Here is a 24,724-nt window from a genome sequence, read left to right as displayed (position 1 = left end):
TTTACATAGAAACTGATTTTACAAATCAATATTAAGTATTACTGAGGGCTTATTATTTTATCTCACTAGGTACTTGAGAAATAAAGAATAGAGAACTTGGTTTTTGCTTTCAAGCTTATAACCTTTTTGGGAAAGTTAGTTCATATAAAAGAATAGGAAATATATAAATTGTAAATTTGTGTTATAAGATATATTCAGAGAATAAGATGATAAATAAGATGATGTTTAGTAAAGTTAACAAAGCCTAACTATTCAGTCACTAACAAAACTATTATTTACTAAGCATGTACATTGTGCAAAGAATTGGGAATACAAAGATAAATGAGATACAGTACCTATTTCAGAAAAACATTACTTTCTAGGAAAGAATTAGAAAGTGAGTTTGACTTTCAAACTCTTAATATAAGATTTAGGAAAAGGCAAAACATAGGCATTGTAAATAAGTGGAATGTGATGAAGATTCATGTTAAGTTTGATTTGGGGAGAATTATTATTTCTAGGTAGGTAGACTACCTAGACCAGGTAGACTACATATCATTCATTCTCCTTTTCCCAGGTAATCACTAATTTCCTTTACTTGACGTTGGCAGACCTTGAGTAGATGGAATGATATTAACAGGAAGAGTCATGTAAAAGAGTTATGACTGTGATCTGAGGATCATTAATACCCCTCTGAGATTATGGTAGGTATAGCCTCCACTAGCCTCACAGACACCTTTTAACACAGAGCTGAGCCATTTACTGAAAGAACAGGACTGCAATTAATTTGTTAATATCAACAGAATTTTAAGGCAGAGCCACTGTAACAACAAATTTAATCACTGAATTATACCAGTGCTTACAGACAGTTCAAAATTACTCACTGGTCAAGAGCATAGATCTGACCTTTTTAATACTAGGAACTGACAGGTTTCACTGGTTACCCTTTGGTGACCATCCAGTTTTGTTTGCTATGTGAGTCTATTTCTGTTTTGTAAATAAGTTCATACTATTTTTTTATATTTCACATACAAATGATATCATATAATATCTGTCTCCCTGTCTGCTTACTTCCCTTAGTATAATCTCTATGTCCATCCATATGCTGCAAAGAGCATTATTTTATTCTATTTTATGGATGAGTAATGACCAACAAGGGCTTAATTTTCAAAATATACAAAGAGCTCACACAACTCCATAACAAAAAAACCACACAACTACATATTAAAGAAGAGAAGAAATGGTGTCTAACCTTCCTTCTTTATTTTGAGGTCAATCCTTTATTTATTAGTTTCAATATCTGCCTACTTGAGGAGCTTAGCTTTAAAGAGACTCTGGTAATACTTTTTCTGCAGTAGAATTATGTTGAAGGATTTAACAAAAAATTCTGCCATCAGATGTAATGTTGTCTCAGTGGCTATGCTGGGAGGATTCAACTTCTTCAAAGCATTACACAGAAGAACTCAGTAACAGATACAGTGGGACAGGCCAGATGGTCAACTGAGTTTATCATCTTTCTAAAGAAAATCACTCCAGCATGTTCCTAGGTGTCTTTCTAGTACAAGCTTATGATCAGACAATTATTTTGTTAAATTTTCCAAACAGGTTCTCAAGCAACAAAACCTCCTCCCACGTGAAAGACTGGTGGGAAGATGGAGGGGCAGCATGTGGGCGCTCTGTTGCAGAAAATTGCTATCAGTATTACAGCTTCGTGTAACATTCTTCAAGAAAAACTCAATCAAATCTTAGGGGAAATAAGGCAAGGAAAAGAGTACTGACACGCAAACAAATGTTTTCAACAAGCATAAAATAATACCTCAATTTAATCTATTTATTAATTTTCATATTGTTTAAGCACACTAAAAGCTTTGGCATAAACAAGAATGGATAGAGACACTTGAAACATTAAGTATCAAACACCATTTTGGCTGTTAGAGGAATGGCTGGAACTCTTACTTAGGCATTGATACAGAGAAAGAAATTTTGTATATGTCAAGATATCCAGTGACACCATTTTGAATTTAAAGTTTACTTTTATTAGAAATGTGAAATTTACCATGGTGTCATATAGTCAGTTCCAAATACTCTTAAATTACAGCTAAGTTTAAAAAAATGGCAAAGTAACTTTAAATATATGGCAACTCAGACTTAAAAGCAATACAGAGACTCAATTTATCTGGATCAGACACCAACAGCCAGCAACTGGTAGAAAAAACTGACTACCGGAGCCTGGGCAAGGACTAGCTTAAGAGATGAAAATTCCTGGGGCCCAACCTTAAAGGGGCCCCAACACTTTTGTGAGCTTTACTTCCACAAACCCCATCAAGTTCTCACTGTCAACACCAAAGAACAATCCCCTTGTACTTCCCTTCCAATAGTGAGAAGGGAGAAGTAACTATATTGAAATATGCCCAGAGCATTTTGTTGCCTTGAACAAGTGCTTAACCTCAAAGGAAGCTATGGCTCAGTGGTAAAGAATCTGCCTACCAATGCAGGAGACGTGGGTTAGAGTCTTGGGTTAGGAAGATTCCCTGGAGAAAGAAATGGCAACCCATTCTAGTATTCTTGCCTGGAAAACCCATGGACAGAGGAGCCTAGCGGGCTACCATCCATGGGGTCGCAAAGAGTTGAACACGACTTACTGACCAAGCAACAACCACAATAACCTATGTGAGGGAAGAGAGAAGCTGTATGAGGTGAAGGGAAAAAAGCTGAGAAACATTTGTGAAGGTTACAGCCCAGGGGCAGAGGCTCACTAAAAGAGTGAAACTTAGTCATAGAATTATATTGATGGACTGTTTCCCCTTCTTTCCCTCATATCTTACCACTGCATCAGTAGGGTTCCTGTAAATTAACAGATTACAACTGCAGCCAGGCTCAGCCTCTATTAACAGAATCTGTAGGAAAACCCAAAGATAACAGAGGAGACAAAAATAAGGACACCAGAGGGAATTTACCCTTTAAAATTTACAGTGACAACAAAGAGTAAACAGAATCTAACTCCTAGCCAGATAAACAGAAAACCTCACTCTAAAGGCCTCTTTACCTTGGTTCTGTCTACCTGATACAGTATGTCTGGCTTTCAACCAAAAATTTTAAGTTTGCTAGGAGGCAAAAACCATAGTCTGGAGAGACAAAGCAAGCATCAGAATCAAACTCAGCTATAATGAAGATTCTGGAATTGTCAGATTGGGAATCTAAAATAACAAGATTCATATGCTAAGGGCTCTAACAGAAAAAGTGGACAACATGCAAAACAGATGGGTAATGTGAGCAGAGAGATGGAAACTCTGAGAAAGAATCTAATAGAAATGATAGGGAAAAAAAGACACTAACAGAAATAAAGAATGCCTTTGATGAGCTCATCAGCAGACTAGGCATACCTGAGGAAAGAATCAATAAGCTTTTAAGATAGGTCAACAGAAGCTTCTCAAACTGAATAGAAAATTTAAAAAAAAAAAGCGGGCTTGAGGGAGTCAGAGTATCCAAAAGCTGTAGGACAATTACAAAAGGTGTAACGTATGTACAACAGGAATACCAGAAAGAGATAAGGGAAAAGAATGGGGAAAAAAATCTGAAATAATAATGGCCAAGATTTTTCAACACTAATGACAGACACCAAAACACAAATCCAGGAAGTTCAGAGAACACCAAGCAGTATAAATACAAAACAATCCATACCAGGGATATGATATTCAAACCGCAGAAAATCAAAGATGCAGAGTAAGATGAAAGATGTCAGAGGGGGAAAAGAAACTTAAGAGAGGGAGAAGGATAAGAATCCTATGAGACTTCTCTTGAGAAACCATGCAAGTAAGGAGTAGACTAAAATATTTTAAGGTTGAAAGGAAAAACCCACAAGTATAGAAATTACCCAGTATCCAGTAAATTATCCTTCAAAAGAAGAAATACAAGTAAGATAAATATTTTATTGTTCTTATTCTTAAATGATCTAACAGATAACACCTTATTCAAAATGATAACTGCAGTAATAAATTGGATGCATTATATTAATAACGATGGATAAATGAAACATATGCAGCAATGTTGCAAGAGATGGGAGGAAGGAATTGCACCCAATTGGTTTACTCTGTTATAAGACTGGTGTAAGACTGTTATAAGCACTGGTACTACGTGTGAAGTGGTACAGAGTCACCTGCAAGTGGACTTAGGTTAGTTCTAAATGTATCCTGGAAATTCTAGGACAGCAACTAAAATTAAAAAAAATTAAGCATAAATGATATGCTATGAGAGGACAGAAAATGGAATCACATAAAATACTTGATTAAAACCAGAGAAAGGAAAGAATGGAAGACAAAAAGAACAAAGGAGACAAATAGAAAACAATTATAAATATGGTAGATCTTAATCCAATTGTATCCATAACAGATTAAAACAACATCCAACTACATGTTGCCTACAAGGAACCCAGTTTAGGGTGTCTTAAAAAGTGGTGTCTAGTCCTGCCTGTTCACTGTGCTGTGTTTCCCTAGTCGGCTAACAACCCCCGTCAGGCTGTATTATTCTTAAACCCCTAAGCCCCACCCCTTTCCATCCCTCTTTGTCAATAACCTCACCTCCTACATCACAAGCAAGCTGTGAGAAAGAACTCCTCCACCCTTCCTTGCCTTCCTTCATCTGCAGACTTATCCATGCCTGCCGTTGGTTCCCGCTCCGGGCACTCGGCCCCTTCCAGTGAGGGAGTCATGGCTCTTGACTCCATCATCCGTCAGACCTTCTGTGAGACCACTTGACCAAGTTCAGTGCATAAGTGGAACATTTTACAGAATTTAAAGCATCTTTTAAAACTGGAATTTATCCTTAATTGCTTATTGTTCCATTTAAGATTAAAATAAATAAATAAAATAAAATAAAGTAATAAAGCATTACATCAGCAGTATGATTTAGTACTTGCCAAAGGTATCTTTTGATCTTTCAGTTTTATTAAAATTGATTTATTAATTGCTAGACAATTATTTACATGAAATCAGAATTAAAACTCTTCAGTTCAGTTCAGTCGCTCAGTCACGTCCAACTCTTTGCGACCCCATGAATTGCAGCACGCCAGGCCTCCCTGTCCATCACAAACTCTCAGAGTTTACTCAAACTCATGCCCATCGAGTCGGTGATGCCATCCAGCCATCTCATCCTCTGCCGTCCCCTTCTCCTCCTGCCCCCAATCCCTCCCAGCATCAGGGTCTTTTCCAATGAGTCAACTCTTCGCATGAGGTGGCCAAAGTACTGGAGCTTCAGCTTCAGCATCAGTCCTTCCAATGAACACCCAGGACTGATCTCCTTCAGGATGGACTGGCTGGATCTCCTTGCAGTCCAAGGGACTCTCAAGAGTCTCCTCCAACACCACAGTTCAAAAGCATCAATTTTTCGGTGCTCAGCTTTCTTCACGGTCCAACTCTCACATCCATACATGACCACTGGAAAAACCATAGCCTTGACTAGATGGACCTTTGTTGGCAAAGTAATGTCTCTGCTTTTTAATATGCTATCTAGGTTGGTCATAACTTTCCTTCCAAGGAGTAAGCGTCTTTTAATTTCATGGCTGCAGTCACCATCTGCAGTGATTTTGGAGCCCCAAAAAATAAAGTCTGACACTGTTTCCACTGTCTCCCCATCTATTTCCTATGAAGTGATGGGACCAGATGCCATGATCTTAGTTTTCTGAACGTTGAGCTTTAAGCCAACTTTTTCACTCTCCTCTTTCACTTTCATCAAGTGGCTTTTTAGTTCCTCTTCACTTTCTGCCATAAGGGTCATGTCATCTGCATATCTGAGGTTATTGATATTTTTCCCGGCAATCTTGATTCCAGCTTGTGCTTCTTCCAGCCCAGCATTTCTCATGATGTACTCTGCATATAAGTTAAATAAGCAGGGTGACAATATACAGCCTTGACGTACTCCTTTTCCTATTTGGAACCACCAGTCTGTTGTTCCATGTCCAGTTCTAACTGTTGCTTCCTGACCTGCATACAGGTTTCTCAAGAGGCAGGTCAAGTGGTCTGGTATTCCCACCTCCTTCAGAATTTTCCACAGTTTATTGTGAGCCACACAGTCGAAGGCTTTGGCATAGTCAATAAAGCAGAAATAGATGTTTTTCTGGAACTATACAAAAACTATAGAGATTGTTTTCATTTTTGTTTCTGTAATGTTTATGCTTTTTAACTTTTAGTTTTGACTGCCTTGATTATGTGACTTTTCAATAAAAATTTTCAGTCTTTAAAAAAAAAAGAAACCCAGTTTAAAGACACTGAGGGGAAAAAAAGACAGATTAAAAGTAAGGATACAGAGAAAGATATACCATGCCAACACTAATAAAATAAAGCTGGAGTATCACATTATTTTCAGATAAAGCATATTTCAGACCAAGGAATATGCTTTCAGACCAATCCTTTATGAAAGATAAACAGAGACAATTACATAATGAAAATAGGGCACATACTCTAAGACATAACAATCCCAAATGTGTATGCACCTAGTAAGACAGTATTAAAATATGTGAGGCCAAAACTAATATAAATGTTTTTAGAAATAGACAAATCCTCTGTTACAGTTGGAGCGAACTTCAGGACTCCTCTATCAGAAATTGACAGATCTACCAGGCAAAAAATCAGTGGGACATAGTTGAACAGCACAGTTCCCATCAACTGGATCTAGTTGTTATTTATTGAGTATTTCAACCAATCAAAGCAGAATATACATTCTTCTCAAGCTCATATGGAAGAGTCACCAAGACTACATTCTTTTTTTTTTTTTTTTAATGAACAAGACTACATTCTGAGCCATAACCTTAACATTTATAAAAGAACGGAAATCATACAAAGAGTGCTCTGAGACCAAAATGGAATTAAACTAGAAACCAGTAATAGAATGATCACCAGAAAATCGCAAAATATTTGGAGATTAAATAAACACACTTATAAATAACACACAGATAGAAGAAATCTCAAGAGAAACTTAGTATTTTGAACTAAATGAAAATACAACTGCTGTATAATAAAGAACTTGGGAGTCTCTGTCCCCAATTTGTGGAAGGGAGCCTCTAAATATTGGAGATTTCCTGAGTGATAGAGTGTCATGGTGAGCCCCTAAAACGTTTATGCCAAGGAGATGAGTCAGGATGGGGCTGGCCACAGGAGAAAGGCCAACCATGGGATTAGAGGGTTGGAGCTTTGAGCCACATGTCAGCCTGACCTCCAGGGGAAGGGAGAGGGACAAGAGATTGAGTTCAACCACATGGCCAATGATTCAGCGAACCATGCCTATGTAATTAATCCCTAATGAAAACTCTATATGGCATGGATGAGCTTCCCTGGCTCTGTGCGTACTGGTGTACATCAACTTGTAAGGAAGATGACATTGGAAGACTGTGGAGAGAGGACACTGGGAGCTATGTGATTAGGGTAGGCAGAAGCAAGGCAATTTTGTGTAAAAGTGTGAAATTTTTCTCTCCTACATATTGTGTGATTCTGTCTATATGAAATTTCCAGAATAGGCAATTAAGAAAAAAAAAAGCAGAAAGTAGACAAATGCTTGCCTAGGACTGGGGAAGACTGGGGATAAGAACCGAGGAATGTGGGGTTTCATTTTGAAGAAATGAAAATGTTTTAAAATTGACCATCCTAATGGATGGACAACTCTGTTATACAAATTCAAAGCCATTGAACTGTATACTTCAAATGGGTGAACTGTATGGTATATAAACTGTAACTCAATAAAGCTGTTAAAAAAACATTTTTCAAAGAAATGAAAAGACAAGCCACAAACCTGGAGAAAATATCTGCAGGAGACACATTTGATAAAGGATTGATACCCCAGTTACATGAAGAATTCTTAAAACTCAACAATAAGAAAATAACCCAGTTTTAAACAGTGGGCCAAAGGCCTTAACAGACACCTCATCAAGAAGATATACAGATGGCAAATAAGCATATAAAAAGATTTGCTAAATAATATGTCATCAGGGAAGTGCAAAATAAAACAGCAAGATACCACTCTACACCAACTAGAATGACCAAAATTCCTAACACTGACAGTGCCAAATGCTGATGAGGATGTGGTGCAACTGGAGCTCTCATTCATTGTTGGTGGGAATGCAAAATGGTGCCCTACTTTGGAAGACAGTTTGGGAGCTTCTTATAAAACATATTCTTACCACATGATCCAGCAATTATGTTCCTTCATATTTACTTAAACAAGTTGAAAACTTATAACCACATAAAAACCTGCATGTAGATGTTAATATAGCAGCTTTATTTGTAACTGTCAAAACATGGCAACCAAGATGTGCTTCAGCAGGTGAATGGATCAATAAACTGTGGTACATCCAGACAATGGGCTATTATTCAGCACTATAAAGAAATGAGCTAATACGCCATGAAAAGACATGGAGGAACCTTAAATGCATATTACTAAAGAAGGGCTTCCCCGGTGATGCTAGTTGTAAAGAATCCACCTGCCAACGCAGGAGACATAAGAGACATGGGTTTGATCCCTGGGTTGGGAAGATCCCCTGGAGAAGGAAATGGCAACCCACGCCAGTATTCTTGCCTGGAGGGAGAATCCCATGGATAGCGAAGCCTGGGGGACTACAGTTCAGTGTTGCAAAGAGTCAGACACAATTGAAGCGCCTTAACATACACAAGTGAAAGAAGCCAATCTTAAAAGGCTACATACAGTATGCTTCCAACAACATGACCTTCAGAAAAAGGTGAAATTATGGAGAGAGTAAAAAGATCAGTGGTTGTCAGGGACTAGAAGGGAGGGAGGGACGAATGCTCAGAGCACAGATGATTTTTTAGAGCAGTGAAACTAATCTGTATGAGACTATACTGGGTAGATACATGGCATCATACATTTGTCCAAACCTGTGGACGGCACAACACCAAGAGTGAGACCTCCGGTAAACTATGGCCTTTGGATAATGACGGTGTGTCAGTGTAGGTTCATCAACTACAACAAATGTACCACTCTGATGGGGGATGCTGGTAACGGGAGAGGTTATGTATTTGTGGGGGCAGGTGGTATATGGGAAGTCTCTGTGCTTTTCTCTCAATTTTGCTACAACCCTAAAACTGCTCTAAAAAATAAAGTCTATTAAGAAAAAACACAAACAAGACTGAAACAAAACAAACAAAAAGATTAAGAGACATACAGATATATGTGACCATTCACTCTATTAAAGCCAAAAAAAGAAAACAGAAAAAAACCCTACTTGCTTTGTTGAAAAGCACCACTATGTATTTAAAAAAATGCTAGTTTCAATTTACATTAAAAATATGAGTAAGTAACAGAAGGTAAGAGGCAATGACAGGAGTAAGGCCTACAGAGCATAAACAAAAGGCCAGTGAGCCAGGCATTTAGTTATGCTGTACTATAAAAATATTTTACAAATATTCGGTCACCACTGAAGCTTACAAGTTTTATATATAATTTTGATGTATCTAGAGTGTACAAAAACTTACACAGTTAAGATGATCTTATCAGTAGAAAAGATATTCTAAATCAGCTTTGCCAAGAGAAGTATTTTGATTGCCTAATTTAACTTTGTAAAGGAGAAGTAAATCTTATAGCTGGTCTCTGTAAACCTCACAGCTGGAATATTCTAACAGCACCTTGCAGTTTCCAGTGATCAAAGTAAGTTACTTTATATACTAAACTAAGAATTTCATAATAGAAATAATGTAACACCAGGGGGTGCAGTTATCATGAAATAATTACACTCCTGGGAGATTACAGGCACAAGGCTGTACCCCAGGGGTGTGATTATCCCATGATAACCACATCCACTGAAATTGCCTTATTGCAAAAATAATCTCTATTCACTGGTGAGACATTATTCAATAGGTGGTTTTTTTAAATGAAAAGATTTTTTAGCTTGAATCAGCAAGTGGATTAGGAAATTGGCCAGTTTATTTTTCATTACATCCAAATTCAGAATATAACATCATTATTTGCTTTCCTATTTGATACAGCATACTATTTTTGATTTTGTTTTTGAGAAACCCTTTAGGAGTTTCTATTAATGTTAGTTAAGTGGTATTGCTAAATTCAGGTCAAACTTTAAAAGGTATTAAGTGAACAATACCATTTTAAATAATTTATTTCTATGTATAAGTTTTAATTCCTCTAATATTCATTTAAAAATTTTAAATGTGTAACCACCGTTAATATTTTAGTCTATCTCCTTCCAGGCATTTTTATTTTTTAAAAGCATCTCTCTATATGTCTACTTAAAGATGTAAAGAGAAAAATGAATGGAATCCATGTAGCTAGCTACCTTGTTTTATAATCTGCTTTATCTGACCAAATGTTATAAACAATATCCATTCATTAAGAAATCTTCCTATCATTTTTCAATGGTTGCATAGTATAGTATTCCTGTGTGACAATATCCCATAATTATTCATGTAATATTCTTTTATTATTTATTTAGGTTCTCTTACACAATGCTTTACAACAAAACCTTGGGACATATCCAAGACTATTCCCATGGGACAATTTCATGACCGTGTATTATTAGTAAAACATAATTTAAACAAACAAGGACCTATTTCCCAAACCTTCAGTTGTTCTTACATATAGTTGAAGTTGATGGTTTTCAACTCAGACAGTACATCAGAAATAGATCAGTAACTTTCATCTTATGTGGTATCATAGATAGTGAAAGCTACTGATCTATTTTTACCTTAATCTCTCATAGAGTTCAGTGCTTTGAGGTATTCTTAGAAAAGTAAGACAGGATTTAAGAAATTTGAAATACTGCGTCCTCTTTTTTTTACTTGATATATCCTGGTACATCCTCATGTGTCAACACAGATCAACAGCTCAATTCATATATCTTATCTAATGGCTATATGGTATTCCATTTTGGCTACACTGGTATTCCAATTAATTCCATAATTAATTTATTTTTTAATATATTTTTTTGGCCATGCCGTGCATCATGTTGGATCTCTGATCAGGGATCAAACCCATGTCCCCTGCAGTGGAAGCATGGAGTCTTAGTGGAAGCATGGAGTCACTGAACCACCAGGGAAGTCCCATAATTCATTTTTTTTTCCATACTTAATTTTTAAAAAATATACTAATAAAGTGCTTACTATGTGCTAGGTACTATTCTAAGCACTACACATGTATTAACTCATTTAGTTCTCATAACAACTTTATGAGGTAGGTTCTAGTATAATATCTATTTTACAAACACCACAAACTGAGGCACAGAGGAGTTAACAGCTTGCTTGAAGTCCCATGGCTACTAAGTAGAGAGCAGGGGTTCCAAATCAGGCATCTACGTACCTCCACACCTTCACAGTCTGAATTCATAGTTCCTTCTCTGTGGACGGTTGTTCCTTTTGCCTGAGATATCAAATACATGGTTGCACTGTCCTGTCATCTAGGTCTCAGCCTAATATCACTTCCTCAGAGGGGGCCCTTCCTGACCACCTCACCTAGTTATTCCCCAATTAGTTCTTACCACAGTATCCAATGTAATTCTCATCACAGAATTTATAAATGCATAGTACTTCCTTATTAGTTTATTTTCTGTCATTCCCAATAGAATGAAAGAACTTCTGTCTTGGGGCTATATTCCAAGAACCTAGAAAAATGCCTGACACAGAGTAACTACTCCATACTTAATTGCTGAATAAATGAGTGAGTTTATTTTACCAACCCTTTTCTGATTAGGTTTATTTAGGGTTATTTCTAATCTTTCACTACTATAAACCTTTGGGCATCTACCTTATCACTTTCTTACTATAAATTCCTGGATGTTGAATTTCCAGTAAAATGATATGTATGTTCTTAAGGTTTTTGATAGGTTTTTGATACATCAAATGACTCTTCAAATTTATCAATTTATCTCCACTTTATCAATAGTGGATTAAAATGTTCATTTTATCATACTTGCTCTAACACTGGATGTGTCATGCTTTTAAATCTTTGGTGTAAGTTCTTTTGGTTGTTGTTAGTAGACTTTCTAAATAGATTCAAGAAAAAGTAGGTGTATCAATTACCAAATAAAGGGCTATCCCAGTCTATAGTCTATACCCTAGTCTCCTAGTATCCCAGTGTTCATCCTACTCATTCTCTCCAAGCAGATCAGAGTAAGACAAGGCTGAAGAACAAAGACAGCACTGATACTGCCTCTTCATAGCCAACACAGAAGTCATTCAGCTGGAAGGGCACCATGAGGATGGAGTGAAGGGAAATATGAGAAAGATGTAACCCCTTCCAGAAAACAAAATACACCCTTCAAATATAACAACAGATCCCTGTGACTACCAAAAGTAGAGCTCAGAGATATCTGTGCTAATGGGTTCTTCATCCTACTCCACCTTCCTTTTCTTTGGGGCTTTATTTCTTTGACGACTTCTTTCCCTTCTTTCACCAGTTGAGTGAGGGCGGGGGAGAGGGAGCTAGTATGTGGGGTTTTAAAAGCACCTGCACTGTGGCATCAGCAGGATGTTCTTTTGTCAGAGATCGTCACACCAAAGAGTCTGTATCCATATTCTCTTACCACTGAGTAACTTTCCCTCTACTTAAAATGTGTGGGTTTTTTTTGGCTGTGCTGGGTTGTTGGTAAGGTACTCAGGCTTTTTTCTCCAGTTGTGGGGGTGGGGGCTACTCTCTAGTTGCAGTGCTGGGGCTTCTTGATGCAGAGCACAGGCTCCAGGATGTATGGGCTTCAGTAGTTGTGGCACATGACCTTAGTTGCCCCATGGCATGTGGGATCTTTTTGGTCCAGGGATAGAACCCATGTCCCCTGCACAGACAGGCAGATTCTTAACTACTAGACCCAGGGAGGTCCTTAAGATGTGGTTTTTAAAAATGTTTTAAAGAGTGATAAGGATTTTAAAAAATTCACGTGTAATATTTTGTGTGTACTTCCTCTACCCATCCTGACATTCGTAACACCACTAATGAAACAGTGTCAAACTTCACAGTGGATCAAACTCCTAAACTCCTAATACGAGAACTAGCATCTTGAGTCCAACAGCCTGCATCTGGCCTGCTGGAAGCAAGCCTGATCTCTAGTTATAGAAGAGAGCCTGAAGGTCATCTGCTGACTGAGGGTGAACCTTGAGCTCAGAGGTGGCAGTGGAAGCCTCACCGAATCCAAAGAGGTGTATCAGAGGCCGAGATTAGCTGAGGATGGAGCTTCATGCCTAGAGCATTTGCTTCAATAGAGCAGCTCTGCCTTTATATGTTCTACATCTGGGACTGTTGTTGTTTAGTTGCCAGGTCATGACCGACTCTTTGTGATTCCCATGGACTGTAGCACGCCAGGCTTTCCTGCCCCTCACCATCTCCCAGAGTTTGCCCAAGTACATGTCCATTGGATCAGTGAGCCATCCAACTTATCTCATCCTCTGCAGCCCTCTTCTCCTTCTGCCTTCAATCTTTCTCAGCATCAGGGTCTTTTCCAATGAGTCAGCTGTCCACATCAGGTGGCCAAAGTATTGGAGCTTCAGCATCAGTCCTTCCAAAGAATATTCAGGGTTGATTTCCTTTAAGATTGACTGGTTTGGTCTCCTTGCTTTCCAAGGGACTCTCAAGAGTCTTCTCCAGTACCACAGATCGAAGGCATCAATTTTTCAGCACTCTGCCTTCTTTACTTTCCAGCTCACATCTGTACACGACTACTGGAAAGACCCTAGTCTTGACTTATATGGACCTTTGTTGGCAAAGTGATGTCTCTGCTTTTTAAAACTGTCTAGGTTTGTCATAGCTTTCCTGCCAAGAAGTAACTGTCTCAATTTCATGGCTTCAGTGACCACCCGCAGTGATTTTAGAACCCAAGAAGAGGAAATCTGTCACTGCTTTCACCTTTTCCCCTTCTATTTGCCATGAAGTGATGGGACCAGATGCCTTGATCTTAAGTTTTTTTAATACAGAGTTTTAAGCCCACTTTTTCACTCTTCTCTTTCACCCTAATCAAGAGGCTTACTTTGGATTACATGTAGGATTTTTAAAAAATTTTAAAAGGTTCTACAGCTGTTTAAAAAAATGTGGAAAATCTCTTGAGTTATACTATCATCCTTTATTTTAAAATGAAGAATTGAAACTCATAAAAAGTGAAATGACTTAAGGTTACAGGGTTAAGCAGATTATTGCTATTATGATTCATTAAGAATTATTGTTGGATTACTGTGGCTGTTTGAACAACATACTAACAAGGAACTGAGAAATTTAAGTTAAAACTTCTCAGTTTTAATATCTTCTTATCAACAAAATAAAAAAAAATAATATCTTCTTATAAAAAGAACTCAAATGATTTACACCAAATTCAACCAGTTTTTCTTAAGTAGATAATAACAGGCAAGAAGGTAAATAACTTTCAAGTAAAAATTGATTTTAACATATTTAACATCTTTTAAAATTCAATTTTCTCTCTGCAACAAAAATTGCAATTGTGGCTTCTAGTTCAGCTTATTCCTAAAACTCAGGAGGACATAAATATGAGAAACAACCATTTCTACCTTCTGTTGTTAGGTTACCAACCTGAAAAATGATGTTTAATATATCTGTTACTTTTAACATAAATTTCATAGGGCCCTTGGCTAGAAAAATTAAATCCTAATACAAAGAATTTCACATTCAAAACATATAATCAGAGTTTTCCATTGACCATTTTGGAAATGTGACCTAACCCCATAAAACCAAACCAAACCAAATCAAACCAATAACAAGACAGACTTAAAAAAAAAAAGTTACTTTAGCTTTGTTTGTCCTCTATATAAATTCTAGAACAAACGAATTATGTCCAGTGCCTACCTGAGCCATCAGTGGGAACTGAACTTGCATTAATTCCAGAAAGACCAAACAAAGGACATTCTCGATCTGTGTTGACGTGACCCCATTTGTGACATTTAATGCATCTCACATTTCGAACCTGAGAAACAGTAAACATTAATTATTTTGGTTATTAAAATACTAAGAACCTAACCACTGTTCAACTCCTTACTCCTTATAGAGTTTAAGTGAAATCAGTCTTGTTTTTAAAAGATCTCCAAGGAAAGAGACTCTACACATATATTTGGTAAAAGTAATTCAAACACTAAAATCTTTTACTATAAATTGTGTCTAAAAGTTCAGCGGAATCCTATTTCTTTTTGAGTGTTACCTGGTGGCAATAAAACAATGTAATCCAAAAAGAAATGGTAAAACACCAAAAAAGAATGATGTCCTGTCTCAATCTGGAATTCTCTACTTTAAAAAAAGTTAATCTTTGAGGTTTCAGTTTCCTAAACCAAGGGCTAGCAAACTTTTCCTGTAAAAAGTCAGACAGTAAATATTTTAGGCTGTATGGGCCAAAGGTTTCTGTCGCAACCACTCAACTCTGCCAATATAGCAGGAAAGCACCCACAAATAATATGTGAACGAGTAAGTACGGCAGTGTTCAAAAAGCTTTATTTTTTGACCATGAGCAAATTCTCCAAATTCCTTGAAAACTGCAGAGACCATTTTCATTATAGCCCTCACTATAAAATTTTGAATCCTATCTTTTATCATGATTTGATATTTGGATTTGTATCTTTGCTACATTTAATGTTTTCTCTCCGAGTCCTTCTACTATCTGATACAAACAGAAACCATAGAGCCCCCTTTCAGCTTAAATACCTTTGGACAACAATATAAAGAAGTGTTTATTTTGAAAAAATTATCCTTACAGAATAAACGTGTCACTTGCCTGAATACCAAAGGGCTGATCTCTGATGTTCATGTCATCTTTGGCATATCTATTAAGGAGAGAAAATGTACAAACAATATTAATAATAATAATAATTAAACTAAAAATAGTCTTATAGTTCTAAGTAAATTATGAAATGTACAACTTTAGTAACTAAATACAAGCATAAAATCTATTAGGATTTCCAAACACCACTTTATTATCAGTCTGATAATCCGTGATTTTAAAAAAATGACAAAAATAAAGCTAAAGACTATGATCAAGCAAATTAGCTACATAAGACAAATCATTAAAAATAACTTTTCACATTAGTTGCTTTCTCTGGTGAATAAAAAGCAACATAGGATGGGATATCAGATAAAATTGGAGAAGGAAATGGCAACCCACTCCAGTATTCTTGCCTGGAAAACTTCATGGATAGAGGAGCCTGGTAGGCTACAGTCCATGGGGTCACAAACAGTCAGACACGACTGAGCGACTTCACTTTCTTTCTTTCTATAGTTCCTTTTGGAGAAGAAAATGGCAACCCACTCCAGTGTTCTTGCCTGGAGAATCCCATGGACAGAGGGGCCTGGTGGGCTGTGGTCTATGGGATTGCAAAGAGTCAGACACGACTAAGCAACTAACACACACACACATCAGATAAAATTAATGATACGTATTTTATCTTAAAAGAAAACCAGTTCTTACTTTTCTCGTGGGGCCCCTTTCTGCCATTCAAATTTGTATTCAGTCTCTCCTTCTGTTTCTTCTTTCTGAAAACATTGATTAAAGTTTTTAGTTTTTCCATAAAATTTCAATCTATTGTAAATAAATCGAAACATAGAAAGCAGTACTTTACCTCTTTGTTTTCTTGATTGCATATCAAAAATATGGAGGAAAAAAAGGTAGGTCAAGTTAAAAACTTCAACATGAAAGTCTGCTATTATATACTACACTATGATATCACGGTATTTAATTCTAACTTGTAAGAATGTATTGCTTTGACTTTTTTCTTGTTTCACAAGATAAAATTCAAATCACTGTAGGATAAAAAACAGTACTGAATAAGAGGCAGTATTTAATTAATCTTAACAAAAGATTAATTTCTGATCTTTAAACTTCTATATTTTTCATTGACAGTGAATATTATGCCTTCTATTTACAAATATACTTGGCTAGAAGGACTAAAGACACAAATTATAAAAGAATAAATATACTTCTGGTGATGTTGAGATTTTATTTTCCTCCCCGAAGAACACATCATGAAATTATTATTACACTAGAGAATTACTGTTAGTATTTATTCTACTATATTGCTTGTAGTATTTTAACAGATTTTATAGAATAATATCAATATTAAAAGATGAAGAGCAACTTCTAAAAATGTCTGTCATAACAGTTCTCAATCTTTAGTGACAAACACATCAAAGACTTGAAAAAAAAAGGAAATGAAGCAAGTACCTTTCTTAGCCCCTGGTGGAGCCTCATACATGAAATTAAGGCCATTCTTTACACGTTCATCTCCCATTAGCAATCTAAATAAAACAAAAGAAAAGTTTTCAAATATTTTTCTAGGAGGAAAAAAACTGCAGAATAACTGTCTCTTTATACCCCTAAATTCTAAGGGAATTAGGATAAAATGTTTTTATTAGAGATAAAATTCCAGAACTACTCTTCTGACTAAATGACATCTGAAATATATGAGTGAAAATTCCAACAGTGCTGCCCCTTTATTAACTGGTTTTAAATTCTGAGTCTTTCTCAATACTTGAAAGAACCCAGCCCTCCCAACTGAAATGAGGCAAAAATGCCATGCTTATCCTTACATGCTTTTCTTAAACTTTAAAATGTTGTCTTGAAATCCTATATGCCAACACATATTTGGAATTAAGTTAAATAGTGCCAACATTTTTTCTTAATTGTGAGGAATCAGTTTAGAAAAATAAGTCTCTCTGGATTTCTTTAGGAAGTCAAATCCAATTAAAGCTTACAGGAGTCAAAGTCAGTAAGAGAATAAATAAAATTCTTTAGCAAGGCCAATGGAGAGAGAATAGTTTAAAGAAAATCTACAAGAAGTTAATTACTATGATGGACTCAATATCTACTGCATCTTAAAAATCATTTTTTAATAACTTCTTTTTCAACACCAAATGTTCCCTGTTTGGAGAACACAGTGTTCTGTTGTTCTGTTTAGAGAGATGTTTAGAGATATGTTCTGTTTAGAGATATGTGTTTAGAGAATGTTGTTCTGCTTAGAGATATGCTGTGCTTTTTAGAAAAATAGCTCTGCAGCAAACCGAATGAATAATCAAGTTAAACCTTTTAATTCATAAGATCTATGTAAAGTACTGATTAAAAAGAAGAAACCTGAAGAGTAAACAGAATTTCCTCTTATATTTGGAAAAGGCTATCACAAAGTATAGCCTACATGATTGTAAGTCCTCTCTTATTTCCACTGGAGTTTACAAGTAACTGTAAAAGAAGAGGAGGGCAAAAGGACAACAGGATCTACACCCATACCGTGGGAGATGATTCAGCAGTAAAAGGGAAGGAACCAATGACACATGCTACAACATGGATGAACTTCAAAAACATGGTACTAAATGAAAGAAGCCAGTCACAAAAAGCCACATATTGTATGATTCCATTCATATGACATTTCCAGAATAGGTAAATCTATAGAGACAAAGTCAGTGGTTGCTTAGGTCTGAGAGGAACTGGGAGTCCAGGTTGTGGGAATGGGAAGTGACCACTATTGGGCACAAGATTTCTTCTTCAGGTGGTGAAAATGTTCTGAAATGAGTTATGGTGATGGCTCAAAACTTTAAATATACTAAAAACCAACATATACTTTAAAGTTCATAAATTATATCTTATATTAACACCATTTAAAAAATTAACATGAAGCATATGAAAAGCTCACTATCACTAGTTATAGGGAAATGAAGTCAAAACCATGAGATACCATGCTGCACTCATGAGAATGGTTATTAAAAAAAAAAAAGGAAAATTACAAATGTTGGCAAGGGTGTGGATAAATTGCAACCCTTATGCATTCTGGTGGGAATGTAAAATGGTGCAGGCCCTATGGAAAACAGTTTTCTGGTTCTTCAGTAGTCAAACACAGAACTACCAGATGATCCAGCAGTTCTGCTCCTAGGTATAAACCCAAAGGAACTGAAAGTTGGGGGATGAACAGATACTGGTATGATATTATTCAAAATAGCCAAAAGATACAAGCAATCCAGTATAGTTGACTGGATAGAGCAACTGTGGTATGTATAACAATGGAATATTATTTGGCCATAATAAAAAATAAGCTGTGATACATGCTACAATATGGATGAATCTTGAATATGTTATACCAAATGAAGTATGCCAGACACAAAATGACAAATATTTTTCTACTTGGGGTAATGAAAAAAAATTTTTGGAAATAGAATGGAGATGGTACACAATACTATGAATGTAATTAATGCCACTGAACTGTGCACTTAAAAAAACAATAAATTTTATGATTTATATATTCCCTTCCAAAAAAGCATTTACACTGAAACAAAAACAATATAAAATCAAAACTGGAAGATCAACTGCATTTTGTGCAAAACTCAACAGGTATACAAAATAAAAGGAAAAGCTATTATATTAGTATTTATGTTTTCACTTCAACTAAAAACCTATACAGGTTCTTTCCTTTTTCCATTTTTGTTTTTTTTTGCTATTGACTCTAAGTAGAGTGAAATGTATGGATGTTCTGGCATCCTTTTATTTATCCATTCAGAATAATAAATATGATTGTCATGTTTAGGGATCAATATCCACAAACACTAAGAAATATCTAGGACATTTAAAAACACAGAAAGGAAAAAATAGGATACTAAGGAACAGAACTATTAAAGACAACATTTTTCAACAAGGAAAAACGAAAAATGTAGCAAATCACTCCAAACACTTATAAATTTGCTTCTATATACTCATAAATTCAAACAACCAAACCTAGAAGCAATGACCAAATCTAGTGTCCAGACCCTAGTTTCTAAGTATTTTTCTCAAATAAAAGGAACAGGTTGATTCCAATGCTGGAGCATGGAAAAATAAAAAACAAATTTTTTATGATCTTATAGTGTCATGAAGTAGTTTTATTTATTTATTTTTTAAAAGGATGGAGCATGTTAAGTGGACATAGGAGTCAAGCTGATAGAGCAGGCAAAGGTCAAAACTTGAGCAAAAAAGCATATGAGTATTAGATTATAACCAATTAAGTAAATATTTGAGTCCATAATGATAGGAATAAATGATTAAACAAATAAGTGAGGGAAAGGGAAAAATCCTCTTTCCAGAGAAATTCAAATTAAAAAGTGTAGAGGAATTTAGAGAAACAGAAAATCACTGTTAGAAAACCACAGTAACAATTGATGTAGGCAAGAACTATCAATGAATAATAACACTAGTGGGCGAAATTCAGGGAGAAACAGGATATTTGCATGGGTTCTTACATTTCTACCTCCACGATCTCTTTAATTATTTTAATTGGAGGCTAAGTACCCTTCAATATTGTCGTTTCTGCCATACATTGACATGAATCGGCCACAAGTGTACACGTGCCCCCTGTCCAGAACCCCCCTCCAACCTCCCTCCCCATCCCATCCCTCTGGGTTGTCCGAGTGCACCGGGTTTGAGTGCCCTGTTTCATGTACCCACGATCTCTTTATTGGTCTAACTCAACTATATTGCTGTTTCCTAATACACTCTTCACCTTCCCACCATGCTCACCTTTAATAAGCTTTGACTATATGCAGATCAGAGCTTTTCAACAGCGGTGCTATTGACATTTTGGATTTGACCATTCTTTGTGTATACTGTAGGCTGTTTTGTAGCATCCCTGGAATCCACCACTAGATGTTGTTATTACCCAACCCCTGAGCTATGACAATCAAAAAATGTGTCCAAACATTGCCACATATCTCCTGGGGCAACAACGGCCCTCAGCTGAGAACCATGGCTCTAAATCCTTACCCTTCTTCACAGTTCAGGTCTGAACTATGTCAAATGTCCCTTTCTTTTTCTCCTTGCCGCTCCCTGTTCCCTCCCCTCTTTCACAGTCTTACTTTGCTATCCCAAATGGAATTATTTTGTCTTATGCTAGCCTGCCACAGTTTTTGTAACAGTGTATTTTCAATTAGTTATTATTTTCAGCCTTGAACTATATGTATGTACATATCTGTTATTAGATTTCTTGAGGCTAGAGAGAAGTTATGCATCACACTTTTATATTATAGGCTACTACAATATCATTTGCTGCCTTGCATGAAGTAGGTACTCAATAAAAGTCAATCAAATTAAATAAATTAGTGAGAAAAGTACTTGACTGAATAAAACATTTTATTTCTCCAATTTTGCTCTCAATACACTATATTTTGAAGAGAGTATTTGGTAATAGTTTAGTATTACTTTGCTTAGGTTCCATGTTTTGATCAAATATAGGACTGACTGGAAGAGAAGGTGTGACCTATCAAAAGCACCACTGTTTATTTGTTTGATTAACCAAAAGAAATCAGCTTCAGAGTCAGACCTGCAAATACAAACATAAAATGACAATAGCTGGGGGTAGGGATGGCTTACATAGTAAGCCAGTGAGGAACTTGAGCTCTTATCCTATTAAAAGAACAATGACATGCAGGTCAGGTAGAGACACTTCACTTTACCTCTTGAAGCTATCTTGCGCATCTTTTCATTTCAGTGTATGTCGAAGAAATATCTTCGTACGAGGCCTCAGTAGTTCAAGTATAGACATTTATTTTTCTTCCAAGTTTTGAGTAAGTTGGAACGTCTCTATAAACTATATATGAAGTGTATATTCACATCAATCTATATTTTATGTGAATTATGGATAAGGTTGGAAAAAGCACCCATCTATCAATGTAACAGTAAAGATAGTTCACAGGGAATACAATCCTATCATTGGGGGCATTCAGTTAAAAAAAGGCTAGTATATGATTCAGTAAAGGATATTCTCATGCAACTGATTACTCTAAAAAATACCAGCAGAGTGGAATTTCTTACCTATTATCATATGATTCTTGCTCTTTTAGATACTGTTGCATTAACTCTTCTTGTTTCTTCTTATCATATGATATTTTCTGTTCTGCCATCCAAACCTAAATTAGTAAAGTAAAAACTTAAGTTTGTTCTCTTTTATAATAAAACATAAAATGCTATTCTATATAGTTTACAATGTATCTATTTTGGTCAGAAAGCCACAATCACAAAAGAAGAGTTGAAAATTCCAATTTATGCTTTGATACAAGTCCTAAAATATAATCACTCAAAACAGCTAAACTTTCAGGCAAGAATGTCAAAATTGAGAACCACTCTGAGCACTCAGGGTACAACAGCTTCTTGCCCTCGGTCCCTTGGATGTTTCAGAGACAAGAACGACCATCTCTCTACATGGAATACGTCTAGTGCAGAAAACACACAGGGCACATCATTGGATGCCAGCGAGTGTCACTGATACCCCAAGAGAGGAAAAATGGAAGACAAGGAGGAGGAAAAAAGGAAAGGAGATGAGATAGATGTAGAAAAAAGGGAAGAAGCAAGAGAGAAAACTGGAGAAGGAAATGGCAACCCACTCTAGTATTCTTGCCTGGACAGAGGAGTGTGGCAGGCTACAGTCTATGGGGCCCGAGAGTTGGACATGACTTAGTGACACCAAGAGAGGAAACAGATGAAACAACAGATGCATCTGATACCCTGCAGTTGCTCAAAGGCACCACCACCACAGGCTGAGTGCGTCGCTATGTGATATTCTCAGAATCATAAAAGTGGTGAAGGTAAAAAGCCCACACAGCTTATGCAAGAATATTTAATCATGTTACCTCCAGGTTTAAAAGGTATCAGTGTCTTCCCACCTTCTTTAAAGTAAAGGATAAAGTGTTTGATAACCATTCAACATAAATAGCAAGGCAAAACTGTCTCTCCCAACAAGTTGTTTTAAGAAGGTAAACTTAAGGAAAAATATTTAAGACTTACATTGATAAATATTTAATACTTAAATTGATAAAGTAATTAATAATTATAATGGGGCAGATAAATGTGGTGAGAAGGACTGGGGACAAGACTGCCATTATTCAATTTTAGACACAAAACAGGAGTAGTTATTAGTATTTAATAGTACTCAGATAGGTAGGTTTTATGGGGACCACAATCTGAGATGTGGACAACAAGGATTAATATGGAGATAAAAGCTAAAACAGAAATGAAAAGAGAATCCTTCCGGAAGAGACTATCCTGGAAATTTCTTTGGTATAAGTTCCTAAAACTTCTACTGTCTTCATAACTAACATAATATATATGTCATAACCAATATAACATTACCAATGTAATGTTACAGTAGAAGAAAAGTCTACATTTGGGATAGGCAGTAAAAGGCACCTTTGGCATTTTCACTATAGCTAAAAATGCAAACAGTTGGAATAGAGAAATGCAAGATGTCATTGCCTGATCAAATAATACATTAATAACAACCTCCTAATGATTAAGATACTACTTCTAACAATAACTACCATTTATTTAAAGTTTTAGATTTACAAAGTTATTTTACAAGTCTCATTTGCTCAAGAGCTGAAATACATGAATATTTATGATGGATTAAAATAAAAAGTAGTGAAATATATTCTCGCCTACAAAATGCTCAGAATCTGCTAACAGAAAAACATACTAACTTTTCTGTATGTTTAAGATATTTTATAATAAAAAAGATGTGAATTGTGTAAATAAATAGTAACAGTGTTTGGCTCTGGGCAGCACAGGAAGGGGGCTTATCCTGATTGTGTTTTTCATAGCTTATGTTTTTATATGGTTACATTTACGCCAATAAATCCTCATCTGGGAAAAAACAGTAACAATTAAAATGGATAACAGAATACATTCAATGTAAGGTAATAGAACAAGACAGTGATTAACTTTAGGGGGCAGAGAAGAAGGCTGATATAATAGAATACTTTATAGCCAAGTTTTGGTTTTTAGAAGTTCTTTATTTTCTAAATGACATAACTATACTCACGTTCTGACAAAATGTGGTCCACTGGAGAAGGGAATGCAAATCACTTCAGCATTCTTGCCTTGAAAACCCCATGAACTATACTCACATGTAGCTAATATTATTTCTGTCTTGTATATCCTTCCAAGGATGTTGACATGGATACACACGTAATATACATAACATAATATAAACACACACAAACACATGCATTTTTGGTCCCTCTTTTCATGAATGGTAACATATACACAGATGGTGACTGCAGCCATGAAATTAAAAGACGCTTACTCCTTAAAAGCAAAGTTATCACCAACCTAGACAGCATATTAAAAAGCAGAGACAGTAAATCCATGGCTGATTCATATCAATGTATGACAAAACCCACTGAAATGTTGTGAAGTAATTAGCCTCCAACTAATAAAAAAAAATAAAAAAAATAAAAAAAATAAAAAGCAGAGACATTACTTTGTCAACAAAGGTCCATCTAGTCAAGACTATGGTTTTTCCAGTAGTCATGTATGGAAGTGAGAGTTGGACTATAAAGAAAGCTGAGCGCCAAAGAATTATGCTTTTGAACTGTGGTGTTGGAGAAGACTCTTGAGAGTCTCTTGGACTGCAAGGAGTTCCACCCAGTCTATCCTAAAGGAGATCAGTTCTGGGTGTTCATTGGAAAGACTGATGTTGAAGCTGAAACTCCAATACTTTGGCCACCTGATGTGAAGAGCTGACTCATTTGAAAAGACCCTGATGCTGGGAAAGATTGAGGGCAGGAGGAGAAGGGGACGACAGAGGATGAGATGGTTGGATGGCATCACCGACTCAGTGGACATGAGTTTGGGTAAACTCTGGGAGTTGGTGACGAACAGGGAGGCCTGGTGTGCTACAGTTCAAGGGGTGGCAAACAGTCAGACATGACTGAGCGACTGAACTGAACATATACAGCATGCATATATATATATATATATGTATGCATATATAATACAGCATACATAAACAGAGAAAATGTATAAAATAAA

At 36.1% G+C, this 24,724-nt stretch overlaps 1 protein-coding gene across 1 annotated transcript in view; it reads right to left on the bottom strand.

The window, feature by feature from the left end:
* The window catches only part of CIR1 (corepressor interacting with RBPJ, CIR1), a 37,192-nt gene that overhangs the window by 9,615 nt on the left and 2,853 nt on the right, over window positions 1-24,724 (bottom strand). Inside the window, exons 2-7 of the mRNA XM_061135738.1 lie at window positions 21,731-21,825; window positions 17,129-17,202; window positions 16,527-16,537; window positions 16,376-16,440; window positions 15,686-15,734; window positions 14,770-14,887 (exon numbers count right to left, since the gene is read on the bottom strand). Coding sequence (XP_060991721.1) covers window positions 14,770-14,887; window positions 15,686-15,734; window positions 16,376-16,440; window positions 16,527-16,537; window positions 17,129-17,202; window positions 21,731-21,825 — 412 coding nt within the window. The remainder of the gene's footprint in view (window positions 1-14,769; window positions 14,888-15,685; window positions 15,735-16,375; window positions 16,441-16,526; window positions 16,538-17,128; window positions 17,203-21,730; window positions 21,826-24,724) is intronic.

Source organism: Dama dama, chromosome 33, assembly GCF_033118175.1.
Source record: "Dama dama isolate Ldn47 chromosome 33, ASM3311817v1, whole genome shotgun sequence".
Classification (NCBI taxonomy): Eukaryota; Metazoa; Chordata; class Mammalia; order Artiodactyla; family Cervidae; genus Dama; species Dama dama.
This window is presented reverse-complemented; position numbering and strand designations above follow the sequence as displayed.